Source organism: Bubalus kerabau, chromosome 2 (genome assembly GCF_029407905.1).
Source record: "Bubalus kerabau isolate K-KA32 ecotype Philippines breed swamp buffalo chromosome 2, PCC_UOA_SB_1v2, whole genome shotgun sequence".
Taxonomy (NCBI): domain Eukaryota; kingdom Metazoa; phylum Chordata; class Mammalia; order Artiodactyla; family Bovidae; genus Bubalus; species Bubalus kerabau.
The window spans coordinates 174,250,703-174,265,071 of NC_073625.1; the positions used below are offsets into that span (position 1 = coordinate 174,250,703).

Here is a 14,369-nt window from a genome sequence, read left to right on the forward strand (position 1 = left end):
TAGCATCAGTAGAACTGAAAATGTGATATTATTTTATGCATGTCAACAAAGGAGTGACCTGTTCTACAGAGAATGGAAACTGGAAGTCAAACAGCCTTTTGTGCTCCAAAGAAAAGTGAAGTGAAAGTGCTGGTTGCTCAGTCATGTCTGACTCTTCCAAAATAGGGTCTCAAACATTTTGTAACCTTCATTTAAGTTGATAGGAGGCTTGGAGATATTAGTAGATTAATCTATCTTCCAATACAGTTTAATAAAGCACTGAATAAATGATGCAATGGATCAATGGATGAGTGATCAACTAATAGTTCTGCTAGTATCTGATTTTTTCCCCAATAAAGTTACATAAATCAAAAAAAAAGTTGTCAGTGTCAATTACAGATAACAGCAACTGAATTTTTTTTTAATGGAACTATTACTAATGGGCCAGATCACAAACTAGACATATACAGTATGATCCCTTAAAAAAAACCCTCAATAAATAAAATACATGAGGATCTAAACTGTACAGAGCTTGGTTGGGGTGAAGTGTAAGTGGGTATACACACAAACACTTACACTGTCCTGAAGGAGTTTTACATTATAAAATGCAATAGGTATGCAGTACAAGAGTAATACTCCAGTGTTTCTCTCGCTGCTTTAAGTTATTTTAAAGTAATTATTTTGTACACTGAAATCATCATTAATTGATGTAGAGAACAAAACTATTGCTGTTGACAAACATTTAAAATCCCTATTCTGTGAAAACAGGAATAACTACATTAGATTTAGCTCCTCTCCACTGTCTAACAGAGAAGGCAATGGCATCCCACTCCAGTACTCTTGCCTGGAAAATCCCATGGACGGAGGAGCCTGGTAGGCTGCAGTCCATAAGGTCGCTAAGAGTCGGACACAACTGAGCGACTTCACTTTCACTTTTCACTTTCATGCATTGGAGAAGGAAATGGCAACCCACTCCAGTGTTCTTGCCTGGAGAATCCCAGGGACGGGAGCCTGGTGGGCTGGTGTCTATGGGGTCGCACAGAGTCGGACACGACTGAAGTGACTTAGCAGCCACTGTCTAAAGGAAAATGCCACAAAGACAGAGGAGGAGGAAGGTTTCAAGCAATGAAGCAAATGGGAAGGATTAACTGTCTTGGCAAAGAGGAAGAAAGGCCTGCAGAAGGAAATACCAAAGAGTAGTAACAGTTTTGCCCTGCTGTGACCCCTTAGAGGTCTAAAGACCAAGAGCACCAAGTACTCAAGATGGAGATAAGGCAAAGAATTGAACATTGACAGGTAATGAAGCAAAGTGGGATACCCAGTTTGTATTCTCTCCCTCCCCCACCTACAGTGGGTAAAACTGTTTCCAGGAGCAGAAGCCTAATTCTCTGAAGAACATGAACTCAAACTCTGAGTTCAGGTTTAACAGGTACAATGCATCCAAAAGACTTATGTCAAGTTACAATACTGTCAATTTCTCAAAATACTGAGTATACACTGGAGGGAGTGGGGCAAGGGTAGAAGCAGAGACTTCTAGAAAGAACAAAAGATCACATACATAAAGAAGCCATAATCCATCAGATTTTGCAACAACTGCAGAAGGTAAATTATTCTAGAATTCTAAACCTAAGGATTAAACAGATAAAATAAGAAGTTCCTACTGGGAGGGAGACATGGGGTAAGGCAGCAGGGAAATGTTGGTTTTCATGATCTTTCAGCAGCTTTTTTAAAAACCTCATGTATACATCTTTATTTTCAAATAATTTTTTAATCAAAATTTCAGCAGTAAGTGTCCTTTAAAAACAGTAAGGGTTTTTAACTGGAGAATGTGGTTGACATTTCTGGGGCTCAATGGACTCCATGAAAAATGGTGTGTTTGTGCAAATGTCTATGACTCAGAACTCAACAATAAATTTGCAATCGTGACCTACCTCTCACCATTTCCACCCTGGTCTAAGCCACAATATTGTACTGAGGTTACTGGAGCAACCTTTTAATTAGTGTCTCTCTGCTTCTACCCTTGCCCCACTCCCTCCGATGTATACTCTAAAGTGACTGCATTGAAATCTTGAGTCAGATCAAGTCTTTTCAAAGACTTCCTAAGTCATTCAGACAAAAAGCCAAAGTCCTCACAATGGTCTATAAGACCTTACACAATCTCATCTATTTCCCTTCTCACTCTGCTCCGACCACACTGACCTCTGCTCTAATTCTTAGAATTTAACACATCAAGCATGCTCCTGTGGTTTTGGAGGACAAGCATCAGTTCAAAGGGAGTTAAAGGGACACAGAGGCTTTCTGATAACTGACTATCTTCATGTCTCACATGCTCTACATTCTAAACTTCCTTTCATATTTCCCCTGACCATCTCCACTGCAGTGCCTTAAAGCAGAGCCTCATTTCATGTCTAATATTCTAACTGGTCCTGAGTCCCTGTGATTCAGTGATGTGGCCATTGAGTTAAGATTGCAAGGTGTCACCAATGTAATTGGCTACTAATGAAAGTACTAAGTTGGATGCTTTACTGTTACAATTCAAAGTGTCTCAAACATTTGCTTTAAAAGGTTTAATTAGTAAATAATTCCAAAGACAGAATAGCCAACTTTGACAGCAAAAGAGCATATAGTTATTCTGCAACATCAAAAATCTAGCAAGGGTAGTTTCTAAGCAAGTAAAACTTAAATGTAACTAAACCTTTGTTATATCCAGGTTAAAAAACTTCAACTACATTCTCTTAGAACTATGAATACTTGGATCAAGGCACATTTTAAAGTTTCAAAGGCAAATGTTACACCTTTAAAAGATATGAGGGCAAGGCTGCTTGGTGAGAGCTTACCATGTAACTATGAATTGATTTTAGAGAATATTTTTTTTAATTTAATTTTATTTTTTAACTTTACAATATTGTATTGGTTTTGCCATATATCAACATGAATCCGCCACAGGTATATACGTGTTCCCTATCCTGAACCCTCCTCCCCCTTCCCTTCCTGTACCATCCCTCTGGGTCGTCCCAGTGCACCAGCCCCAAGCATCCAGTATTGTGCATTGAACCTGGACTGGCGACTTGTTTCATATATGATATTATACTGGTTATCAATAAACATCTTTACAAGACGTTTAAAACTATTCTATTTTCATGATGTTTGAGAAATTATACAATAAGTAAATCAAGTCACCCCAGGAATTTACTGGATTATAGACACATTTTTAGCCTATGGTAATTTGGGAGTGTAAATGTCTCAGAACTTTCCAATGTTGCTTCTACTTGTTTATAGTATATAATGAAGATAAAAATTTTGACATGTCAGACGTTCTAACTACTCAAGGGCCTACAGATCCCTTGAGAGTAAAGCAAAGGCTAAAAGCTGCTTAGAATGGAATTTTTTTCCCCCTTGAAGCTAGGCACAATGTAACCAAGAAATTGGTTAAAAAACAAAACACAAAAAAATCTGGGAAAATGGGTCTTTAAGAAAGAGAAAGGCCTCTGAGGGCCTTAAAGTACTACACCCAAGTTACAGCAACACAGGAATCAGAAACTTGAGAGGCTGGGGGAAGACAGGGAAAGGGAAAAAGAAATTATTCACTAACATGAGTAACAAGCACATCAGTTTCAACCAAGATGCCAAGAGTCATAAATCCCTAGGGTCAGTGCATACGCAGAACGCCATCATCAGGATAGCCTCAAGGGCCTGAACCACTAGACTCAGTTTCTCTGGGTTTAGAGACTTTTACTAGACATATCTGTGGAGGAATCTAATTGGTGCCCCAGGTTTCTGCTTAGGAAAGGATGAAAAGTGAAAGTGTTAGTTGCTCAATCCTGTCTGACTCTTGCATGGACTGTAGCCCACCAGGCTTCTCTGTCCATGGAATTCTCCAGGCAAGAATACTGTAGTGGGTTGCCATTCCCTTCTCTAGGGGATCTTTCCAACCCAGGGATCAAACCCAGGTCTCCTGTACTACAGGAAGATTCTTTACTGTCTGAGCCACCAGGGAAGCCCCAAGGAAAGGATGGGTCATGAAAAAGCAATGGGATTTAAGACTGTGGTTGTTACACATACATGTTTGATTTTGACCTTTTGAGCATGTATGGATCAGGACACTTGCTTTTACTAGGCAAGGTAATTCATAAATGGACAAAGTCTATTCTGCTTGGGTCCACAATATTGATGTGTAGGCACACACATATATTTATATGTATGTACATATATACAATAGGTACTTTAGAAATATATTTGTTAACACTAAGCAAACCTATTTTGTTAAACAACTGCAGTGTTTAGCTTTGAAAGCAAATAGGTTAAAATATTTTGTTATCTCTGCTGCAGGTAACACTCCCTTGTAATTTCCTAATTAGGACATTAGTCAAATTAAGAAATACGTCTAAGAAAAAGACTCATTAAAATGTCAGAATTTTGCAATCACAAAAATGTAGCCTGTCTTTGAAATTCTAGGAAGTCTTACTGAAAATTGTTTTCTCTGATAATATATTTGTAGAGGTACTTACTCTGAAGCTTTAATGTTTGAGCAAGATACAAATTCTTGAAGAATGAAAGACGTATTCTATATACGTGACAGAATAACTTATGAAAAGTCAGACAGATGTGAGATGTGGTTGAGAATAATGGTAATTGGTGGGGGTGGGTATCTGTATTGTTTCTCATGCAGGAAAAAAGTTAACAAGCTAGGCTTTTTCAAAATGCTAAAGCAAAATCAAAGCACTAATAATATTAAAAAAAAAGATGTTAACCAACAACTTAGATAAACATGGAAAAACAATGATATCAGGATTAAAATTCACTATAGAAGCAACATATACTGAGGGTATGAGATAGGTCTAGTAAAAATAACAACTCCCTCCCCCCCATTATTGCTTTGTTTCTTTGCTCCCCCAGCAACAAATCTCAAAATTCCATTTACTGTCTAATTTCTCTCCCACTTCCATCAGATTTCCACTCCCAGCTCTGCCTTGAAAACTGCTAATCACAGTAACCAAAGGTCTCCACAACTGTTAAATTCAATAATTAAGAACTCTCAGATCTCATCGTAACGGACAATGACATAGGACAACTAATCAGCCACTCTTTCCTAATACTGTATATATTTGTTTCTTCATTTGACTTTCAGAGCACATTTTTGTGGTCATTTTTGTGGTCTACTTTGCTGGTTCCTCTTGTTCTGATCCGTTTTGCTGAAATTTCCAGAGGTCCTCTCTTTCGCCCTATGTCTCTTAGTGACATCACGTAAGCTCATGTCACCATCTATATACCGTTAATTACTAAATGTGTGTTTCTAGTCCAGACCTCCTTTCTGGGCTCGCCTAATACACGCATCCTGTTCAAACTTATGTCTTAAACGGAACTATATACTTATCTTCCTCCACTCCAGCCCTATTCCATCTGCAATCTCGCCCATTTCAATTAACAATAATTTCTTACCCTTCAGGTACCCAAACTAAAAATCTTGCAGTTACTAATTTTTATTCACATGTCACATAGACTACAACCTTCTTTGAAGAACTGCTGCCCCTCATTTTGATTATTTCAACAGCCACATCACTTCCTCACCTCTGGCCTTGCCCTATGTATAGTCTACCCTGTGCATGGCGACCAGAGTCAGCCTTGAAAACTCCTGCAGTAACTCTTCCCATGTCAGGAAAAAAAGCCAAATGGCCTAATACGGCTCTATTACTTTGGCTATACTTACCCAAGGGCCTTTTCACTGCCTGGTCTACTTAAATAGTTAACTCTCTCCCCTCCAGGTCTTTGTTCAAAAGTCACCTTCTCAGTTAGGACTCCACCAAGACTCCCTACTTGGAGCTACAGTGTTCCCCCACCCTCATTATTCCCTTTTATCCTGCTCCATTTTTTCCTCAACCATGGCACCGAAACCTTTTAATTAATGATATAATTCACTTAGCATAACAATTCAATCCCCTCTTTTAGATAATTGTGGGCATTTTTCATATTACATTAAAACTGGACATGTGGTAGGCTCTTGAAATTAGCTGCAATATGGAATTGGGACTACACCAATGAACTTTCATTTTGTTACATTAAAATCCATTGCTTTATTTTATGTTCTGACTCCTTTACCTATGTATTACTCTATAACATCATGCACTGGTCATTTGAAAAACACTGGTTCACTAGATTATACAGGTCTTTCAAATGTTGATACATTTTATTATACAATATCTTAAAAATTACATTCCCTATCTATTCAAGATTTCAAAAGTTCCAATTAGTGTTTGAAATCTCAGATTTTATCACATGGCAACAAATGCTACCAGTGGTTTTCCTCGAAGCAACAGGCCCACTTCTTCCATTTTTTTTTGAGTATTTGCCAAATATTCAAGACTGAATAGTCACAGTTGAGTGGTTCTCATGAAAAAAGAGGCTAGTTCAGTTTGAGGCTGCAAAAATGGCAAAGTACTTTATTCATGTTTCCCATTTTCTCACGCAGAATATAAAATGAAGTTGTATACACAAGTGTCAAGATTTAAAACTAATTTTTACTGTTTCAAAAACATTCTTAAGTGAACCTGTGTTTTTAAAGTGCAAGTTGTAGTGACCACCAGCACAGTCTGGGGATGCTGCCTTGACGCATGCTAAGGCATCACTGCTTTTGCACCAGAGGTCCAAACATCAACCGTGAAAAGGCAATAATGTCTTAATATTTTTATGAGAAGAGCTTTAACATCTCAGACCACTAAAAGTTCTTGGGAACTCCCAGGGGTTCCTGACCTACAATGCTATACCACAATAATCTCCTTACAGGAATATAAGTTTCTTCAAGAATAGTCTACATCAGGATAAGCAACTTACCTTAGTCTTACGATCTATTAGGCAGAATTAAAGAATGTTATTTTTAAGGAGAAAAAGTTGTAAAAATCATGAAAATTAAGGCTAAGCAAAAATGTAGACAAACTGTATATAAACCACATTAATTATACTTTTAAGTATTCTACTTCTGCCCAGATCGTACAAGGAAACAGGTGAAGTCATTTAACAAATATTATGACAAAATTTCTGCAGAAATAAGATATCTGACACCCACTGGAGATTCTTACTGAATAAATGAAAAAATAAATGGTTTAATAAATGGTTTAATAAATGACTGGGTTAATTCCAGGATATAAAAACAAACAATCTTAGATAGCCTGAGATTGCCCACTGTATGTTTTAGGGTCTCACTGTCACAGGAGCTACACAGGAAAAAAATTCATCCACCTAAGTTGGGAGATTTATTCCTCCCATTTGAGGCACTCGCTCTCTCAAATAGAAAAAACCCCCGAACTGCCACACAAGTAAACAATATAGATCTACCAAAGAATGTAAAAACATACTGCTTAAATCTTCATACACAAACACTGTTATTAAAAGTATAGCTAAAATAAAATTGTATTTACATCCTTTTTGCAGGCTGTCATGAGCGGCCTCCGTTAATACAATCAACCTAACCGATGACCTAACTCTGAATATTAACCCTGACAAAAACTTAATGGGACCAAAGGGTGTGTTAAAGAAAGCACGAGTTACACATGTGAGGCTGTCACTCAGACCCAAGGTCCAGTGTTGCTGCTGCTGCTAAGTCACGTCAGTCGTGTCCGACTCTGTGCGACCCCATAGACGGCAGCCCACCAGGCTCCCATCCCTGGGATTCTCCAGGCAAGAACACTGGAGTGCGTTGCCACTGCCTTCTCTAGTGCTAGAATGTTTCAAAATTTTCTGATTTAATAATATCACTACAAGGCTCCTAAAAATCTGAGATGTAAACACATATTAGAATAAATATTATAATCATCAAGAAAACAATTCAAAGGCTCTATCTTAAAATGATTTTTGTCTAATGATTAAATGTGACTGTGAAAGGTTTTTGGTTCTTGCACAACAGCTAATAAAAAGAATTCCTTTTCTCTATCTGGTTATTATTAAAGTAAAAAATAAATTTCCCTAACTCTTAATTTACATAATTCTATCATGATAAAAAAAATGAAATCTAGTTTTCTATAAAGAACGTCCAAGAAATGATTGCCTAAATACACAACTTGAGATATACTGTGTGTGTGTGCATGCTCAGGTGTGTCCAACTCTTTGCCACCCTAGGGACCACTAGGCTCCTCTGTTCACGGGATTCTCCAGCTAAGAATCCTGGAGAAGGCTGCCATTTCCTTCTCCAGGGGATCATCCCGACCCAGGGATGGAACATGTTTCCTGCAATGGCAGGCAGATTATTTACCAGGTGAACCATCCAGACATCTTCAACCAAGAACAATGTTACCCACAAGTCAATTTGCATTTCTACAATGCTTAGCATACAGATTTTCAGAACATTCCACAGCACTGATTTCATTTAAGACAGAGCTGGAAGGTTCCTTAGAGATTATTTTCCTTTCACTCAACATGTATGAAAAGTTGTTTGATGTTGGATAAGCACATTTTTTATACCTTGGTATTTCCCCACTGGAGAAGGCAATGGTACCCCACTCCAGTCCTCTTCCTGGAAAATTCCATGGACGGAGGAGCCTGGTAGGCTACAGTCCATGGGGTCGCTAAGAGTCAGACACGGCTGAGCGACTTCACTTTCCCTTTTCACTTTCATGCATTGGAGAAGGAAATGGCAACCCACTCCAGTGTTCTTGCCTGGAGAATCCCAGGGACGGGGGAGCCTGGTAGGCTACCGTCTATGGGGTCACACAGAGTCGGACATGACTGAAGTGACTTTGCATAGCATTTCCCCATATTTTGAAGGAGCTAAGTCAGATGATCTTTGCCATCCTTCCTAGTTCTAATGTTTCTCTAAGAAAGATAAGCCAAATTTTACTGAAATAACTTATGCAACTACATATAAACATATAATGGAGACAGGATGCAAAGGAAGAATTTATATCTATCTTATGTCAGGTACTATAAACAAATACTTCATTTAAAACTCTAAATAACCGCACATGCTAAGTTCTTTTTTGGGGGCTATTGAAAAGTCAAAGTTGCTTAGTCGTGTCCGACTCTTTGTGACCCCCATGGACTATACAGATCATGGAATTCTCCAGGCCAAAATACTGGAGTATGGACAGGTAGAGGGGCTCCCAAACTGGGAAGTTAGTGCAATCAAGCTAACATTGCAAATAAATATGCCCTATTTTTAACAAGGCTTCCCAGGTGACTCGGTGGTTAAGACTCTGCCTGACAAGGCAGGAGATAGGGGTCAATCCCTGGGTGGGGAAAATCCCCTTGAGGAAGAAATGGCAACCCACTCCGGTATTCTTGCCTGGAAAATCCCATGAACAGAGGAGCCTGGAGGGCTACAGTCCATAGGTTCACAAAGAGTCGGATGTGACTGAGCACATTTTAAACAAAACTTGACAATATGTAGAGCAATAAAAATTTTAGGACCTAGAACAGGGCCTTAGAAACCATCTCAACGTCCTCATTTTAGAGATGAAGCAACTGAGATCAAAGAGTTTGTCCATTTCTCACTCAGATTAAAATAGTGGCCAGAAGTAGATGTGTCTAACTTTCATGAATTACCTTATGATCTAATTACAGAAGGGAACCCGATTATTTGCACAACAAGACATCTTTACAAGAATACCTACATGGCTAATGGGTTTAAAAATGATTTAATTTGCCAAGATTATTGGTAAACATATAATATAGAAAGCAAACCCTGCCAAAACTTAGTCTCACAAACTAAATGAAAACTACTTTAATCTCACAACAGTGCCTGGTCCACAAGTGGTGTACACTGTTGAGTTAATGTGCTAAGCTAAGGAAAGCATGGTCATCACTGTCCATACAGTCCACACGTCTAACTCCAACGAAGCCACTGTGAACAGAACCGCGTATGTATTAGTTCCATATTCTTAAAGTAGCTGATTTAGAAACAAACTGCATGCTTTGAGGGGATGCGACTTTATATGGTCACAAAGGCAGAAAAGAACCTCAGCATAATTCGTCGTATCCATTTTTGATAAGACTATGACCCTGCAAAAAAGAAGTAACTCCTAAATTTAAAATTGCTATGCCTCTCCAAATTTGGAAAAAACAACCTAAAAAAGGAGACTAAATTGGCTGTACAAAAAATCTGTAGCACTCAGGCTGGCAAACAAGGAACTAAGACTTTTAATCTTAACCTTGTACAAACAGTAACTATTGTCAAAGCTTCTGACCTCTCCCCTACCCCCACTTTTCTTCTTTAAGCGGCCGAAAAGCAGTGGATGTGCAAGAGGGTTGATTTTCATGAAAAGAATCTGACCCCGGACGCACTGTCGCTTTGAGACAGCACCTCGCAACCTGGAAAAGCTCAGGAAGGAAATTTTCTGAGCTAGAAACATACAGCTACTGCGAGCAACCGAACCCCAAAGCTTTCCCGCTAGAGCCGGAAGCCCCAGGACGACTCACCGGGACTGACTAGGGCCCGGAAATCAGCCGCGCGAGGTCCGAGGAGGGGCGTGAGCTACGTGAGGCCCCGCCGCAGCCCGCGCGCCAGGGAGGGAAGAAGGAGGAGATGCGGCGCCCATTTTGTCCTCGGCCTCCGCACTTTCCGCCCCCGACCAGGCCGGGCAACCTACGTGAGGCCTGCAGCTGCTGTCCTCCCGCGGCCGCGCATCCCCGACGCCCGCTAGGCCGCGGCGCGTGGACTGGGCCTACGTGGACCCCAGCGCCGCAAGCCACTCCCCAGGCCTCGCTCTGGCTCCACGGGCCCAAAGCCTGACGTCCAGCCGGCTTCGCCCTCCCACCCTCCCCGCCTGGGCCTCAGCCCTCTGGGCTTCTTCGGCTCCCAGCTCCAGTTCCCTCACCCCTGCGCTTCCGGGCCGCATCCCCCTCACCCTTTTAGCCTGCGTCTCAGGCCACGGCCCTCGGCCTCAGCCCGGAGCCCTCAGCCACAGTCCGCAAGCCCCGGCTGCAACGTACCCTCCAGCAAACAGATGCACCAGCGTGTCCCTCTGGCTCATTCTCTCTCCCGCATGTCCTCCGGGCGCTGAGGCGGGACGCGAATCCGGCCGCCCGCGAAGGCCGCAGCTTCCGCCCCGGCCTGGAGCAGCACGGCGCCCCAGTGACGGCGAGGGGGGCTGACGGAGACGCGGCTGCAGAAGGAGCCGGCGCGGCCCTCCCCGTAGCACTGCAGCCGGGCCGCCTCCCGCTCCCGCTCAACGCTCACCACCTGCGCTAGAGGGCAGCGCGGCGGCAGCGAAGTGGGAATGAATATTCCGACCACCGCCCCCTCGACATAAACAGAAGCTACCATTGGTCCGTGCTGCATAACGTCACGCAGCCGGCATGCCTATTTCACGTGATCGCTAAGGCGTTTCTCAATGAAAGGGGCCGGGAGGCGGGGCCAGAGCGCGTGCACAGAGGGTAGTAGGTCACGGTGTCCTCGCACCTCGAGCGTTTGTCAGGAGGGCTGCGCCCGGCGCGGTGTCGACCCGAGCAGCCTAGCGGATCCGAGCTCCTCGATCCCCGGCTCCCGGTCTGGGTTCCTGGTATGCAAGCGGAGTGGGGGTGCGAGCCGGCCCAATCTCTGATTTGATTTAAGGACTGCTTGTTGTTGTTGTTGGTTTTTTTTTTTTTTTTTTTAGAGCTGTTTTACATTCACAACAAAATTGAAACGAAGGTACAGAAAATTTCCATTTGCCTCCTGCTTGATTTGCGTTTTAATAATTGGATCTATGACCCAGCATTTCCGCTTCCTGTTATCTGTTGATATCTCAGTTGTGGCATCATGCGTGGAATCAGTCGTGTCCGACTCTTTACAGCCTCAGGGACTGTAGCCTGCCAGGCTCCTCTGTCCTTGGAGTCTTTTTTCAAGTCAGGAATACTGAAGACGGTTGCCTTTTCCTACTCCAACTGATACCTCAGAGTAGCACTCAAAAGAATCCAAGAATGAAAGAACAAACAAAAACAAAAGGAAACAATCCAAGAAAAGGCTCGAACAAAGATACTACTACAGGATCACAAACAACAGTACTGTATTTACAAATAGTGCTTCTAATAGTGGAAAACTGATCAGTAGGAGAATGGAGAAATGAGTCACAGAATATTCCTACTGCAGAGTATTATGCAGTTGTAACAAAGGGTGCGGTAGATCAATGTGGAAAAAAATCTCCAAGGTGTAGTAACTAAAACAGGCAAATAGAATTAAAACACTAAGGTTTATTTTAGAAAGAAGAAAGAAAACCATTATTTACTAATTTTTCTAACTAGGCAACTGTTTCTTATATGTATACGTAAGAAGGTCAAAGACTGAGGGAAAGAAAATGTTTTATCCCTATAGAATATGATGATTAAATATTTAAAAATTTTCCTAATTAGTAGTTATTTCTGAGGTGCAGAATATAACATAACACTGAAACTATTTGTCGCTCACAGTAAATAAATGTTGATCTTTTCCACCTCTTGGCAGCTTCCATTTCACCTTCAAGGCCCTCACCACACGTTCCCACCCTTTCAAGGTCACTTCATGAAGTCCTCCCTGATTCCCTCAGCTCTCTATGCTCTTTACCTGCTCCTAAATTTCCACAAAATGTATGTACAGATTGCACGTCACTGTCAAGAGTTCATGCACTTCACAGTAAATGCTCATCTGTAAAATGGGCATAGGAGTACCTATCTCACAAGGCAGTAATGAGGACTGAACACCTTAAGATTCTGTAAAACGCTGTAACAGTCTGTGTAAGTGCTACCTGTAATAATAAGTAGTAGTATTTTACTGTGTTGTATTCGTAATAACAAAAATGATGGCAGCTGATATTTCTTGAATACTTACTAATATGCCAGGCTCTGATCTAAATCCTTTACAGCATTCTCTTGCTAAACTCACAAGTACCCTGCGAGGTCAGTGATCTTAACCCCCACTTTTTCCATGAGGAGACTGAGATATAGAATAATTGACTTGCCCAAGATTCTCTCTTTCACCCAAAAAGAGTTTGGGTTTGAATCATCCAGCAGAGTCTCTCTGATCTCAGTGCTTCAGTTGGTAAAGTAATAGCTGCACATCAGAGAGGGAAATTTTGAAACAAAACAAAACTCCTAGAGAAGTAGAAATAAAAATTGACACCCTGGCCATACTTCCCTGAAACCTTTGTGTTAACTTTTGGTGGTGGTGTTGTGGGTAGGTGGGTAGATCTTTTTTTTTTTTAATATACCAGTTTTATTGAGGTATCATAAACATGAGATAAAATTCACCTGTTTAAAGTATGGTGAGTAGTTTTTAGTATATTCTGATGATTGCACAACCATCAGTTCAGTTCAGTCCAGTTGCTCAGTCGTGTCTGACTCTTTGTGACCCCATGAACTGCAGCACGCCAGGCCTCCCTGTCCATCACCAACTCCTGGAGTCCACCCAAACCCATGTCCATTGAGTCGGTGATGCCATCCAACCATCTCATCCTCTGTCGTCCCCTTCTCCTGCCCTCAATCATTCCCAGCATCATTCCCAGCATCCATCACCACTACCTAATTCTAGAACATTTTCCTTATCCTGAAAGAACATTTCCTCACTCTCATACTTGTTATCAATTACTCCCATTCTCTTCTCTTTCTATCTTCTGCCAACCACTAATCTACTTTCTATCTCTCTGGATTTGTCTAATCTGGACGTTTCACATAAATAGAGTTATACAGTATGTGTCCTTTTGTGTCTAGGTTCTTTCACTAAGCATAATGTTTTCAAGGTTTATTCACGTTTTAGCACTTATCAGTACTTCATTCAGAGAAGGCAATGACAACCCACTCCAGTATTCTTGCCTGGAAAATCCCATGGATTTAGGAGCCTGGTAGGCTGTAGTCCATGGGGTTGCTGAGAGTCGGATACAACTGAGTGACTTCACTTTCACTTTTCACTTTCATGCATTGGAGAAGGAAATGGCAACCCACTCCAGTGTTCTTGCCTGGAGAATCCTGGGCATGGGGGAGCCTGATGGGCGGCCGTCTATGGGGTCGCACAGAGTCGGACACGACTGAAGCGGCTTAGCAGCAGCAGCAACAGTACTTCATTCCCTTTTATGATAGGATAGCAGTCCATCGTATGACTGTACTACATTTTGTTTATTCTCAATTGACGCCATTTGGATTGTTTCCACTTTTTGGCTATCATGGATAATCCTGCTATGAATATTTGTGTACAAGTTTTGGCATGCATGTATGTTTTCAGTTCTCCTGGGAATATACTTGGGAGTGGCATTGCTGGGTCATATGATAGCTTGATGTTTAATGCTTTCAATAACTGCCAGACTGTTTTCCAAAGTGACTGCATCAATTTATGATGCATTTTCTTTAAGACAATAACTGTGGCTCCATGTTTTTCGCATAGTGAGTACTGTGGCGATTACATTTAATGAAGGTTCTGAAGCTGGGAAGGAGGGAGCCTGAGTTCTTAGGTGCAGTAA

The 14,369-nt window shown here is 41.4% G+C and overlaps 1 protein-coding gene and 1 long non-coding RNA gene across 2 annotated transcripts in view; one reads left to right on the forward strand and one right to left on the reverse strand.

The window, feature by feature from the left end:
• SLC25A36 (solute carrier family 25 member 36) overlaps nt 1–11,142 on the reverse strand; it is a 36,410-nt gene extending 25,268 nt beyond the window's left edge. The window contains exon 1 of the mRNA XM_055569527.1: nt 10,897–11,142. Coding sequence (XP_055425502.1) covers nt 10,897–10,937 — 41 coding nt within the window. The 5' untranslated portion in view covers nt 10,938–11,142. The remainder of the gene's footprint in view (nt 1–10,896) is intronic.
• A 52-nt stretch (nt 11,143–11,194) lies between these two features.
• Nucleotides 11,195–12,466, forward strand: LOC129644114 (uncharacterized). Its single transcript, XR_008710747.1, has 2 exons — nt 11,195–11,465; nt 11,562–12,466. It is a non-coding gene; the product is annotated as an uncharacterized LOC129644114 (long non-coding RNA).
• Nucleotides 12,467–14,369: the final 1,903 nt, after the last annotated feature.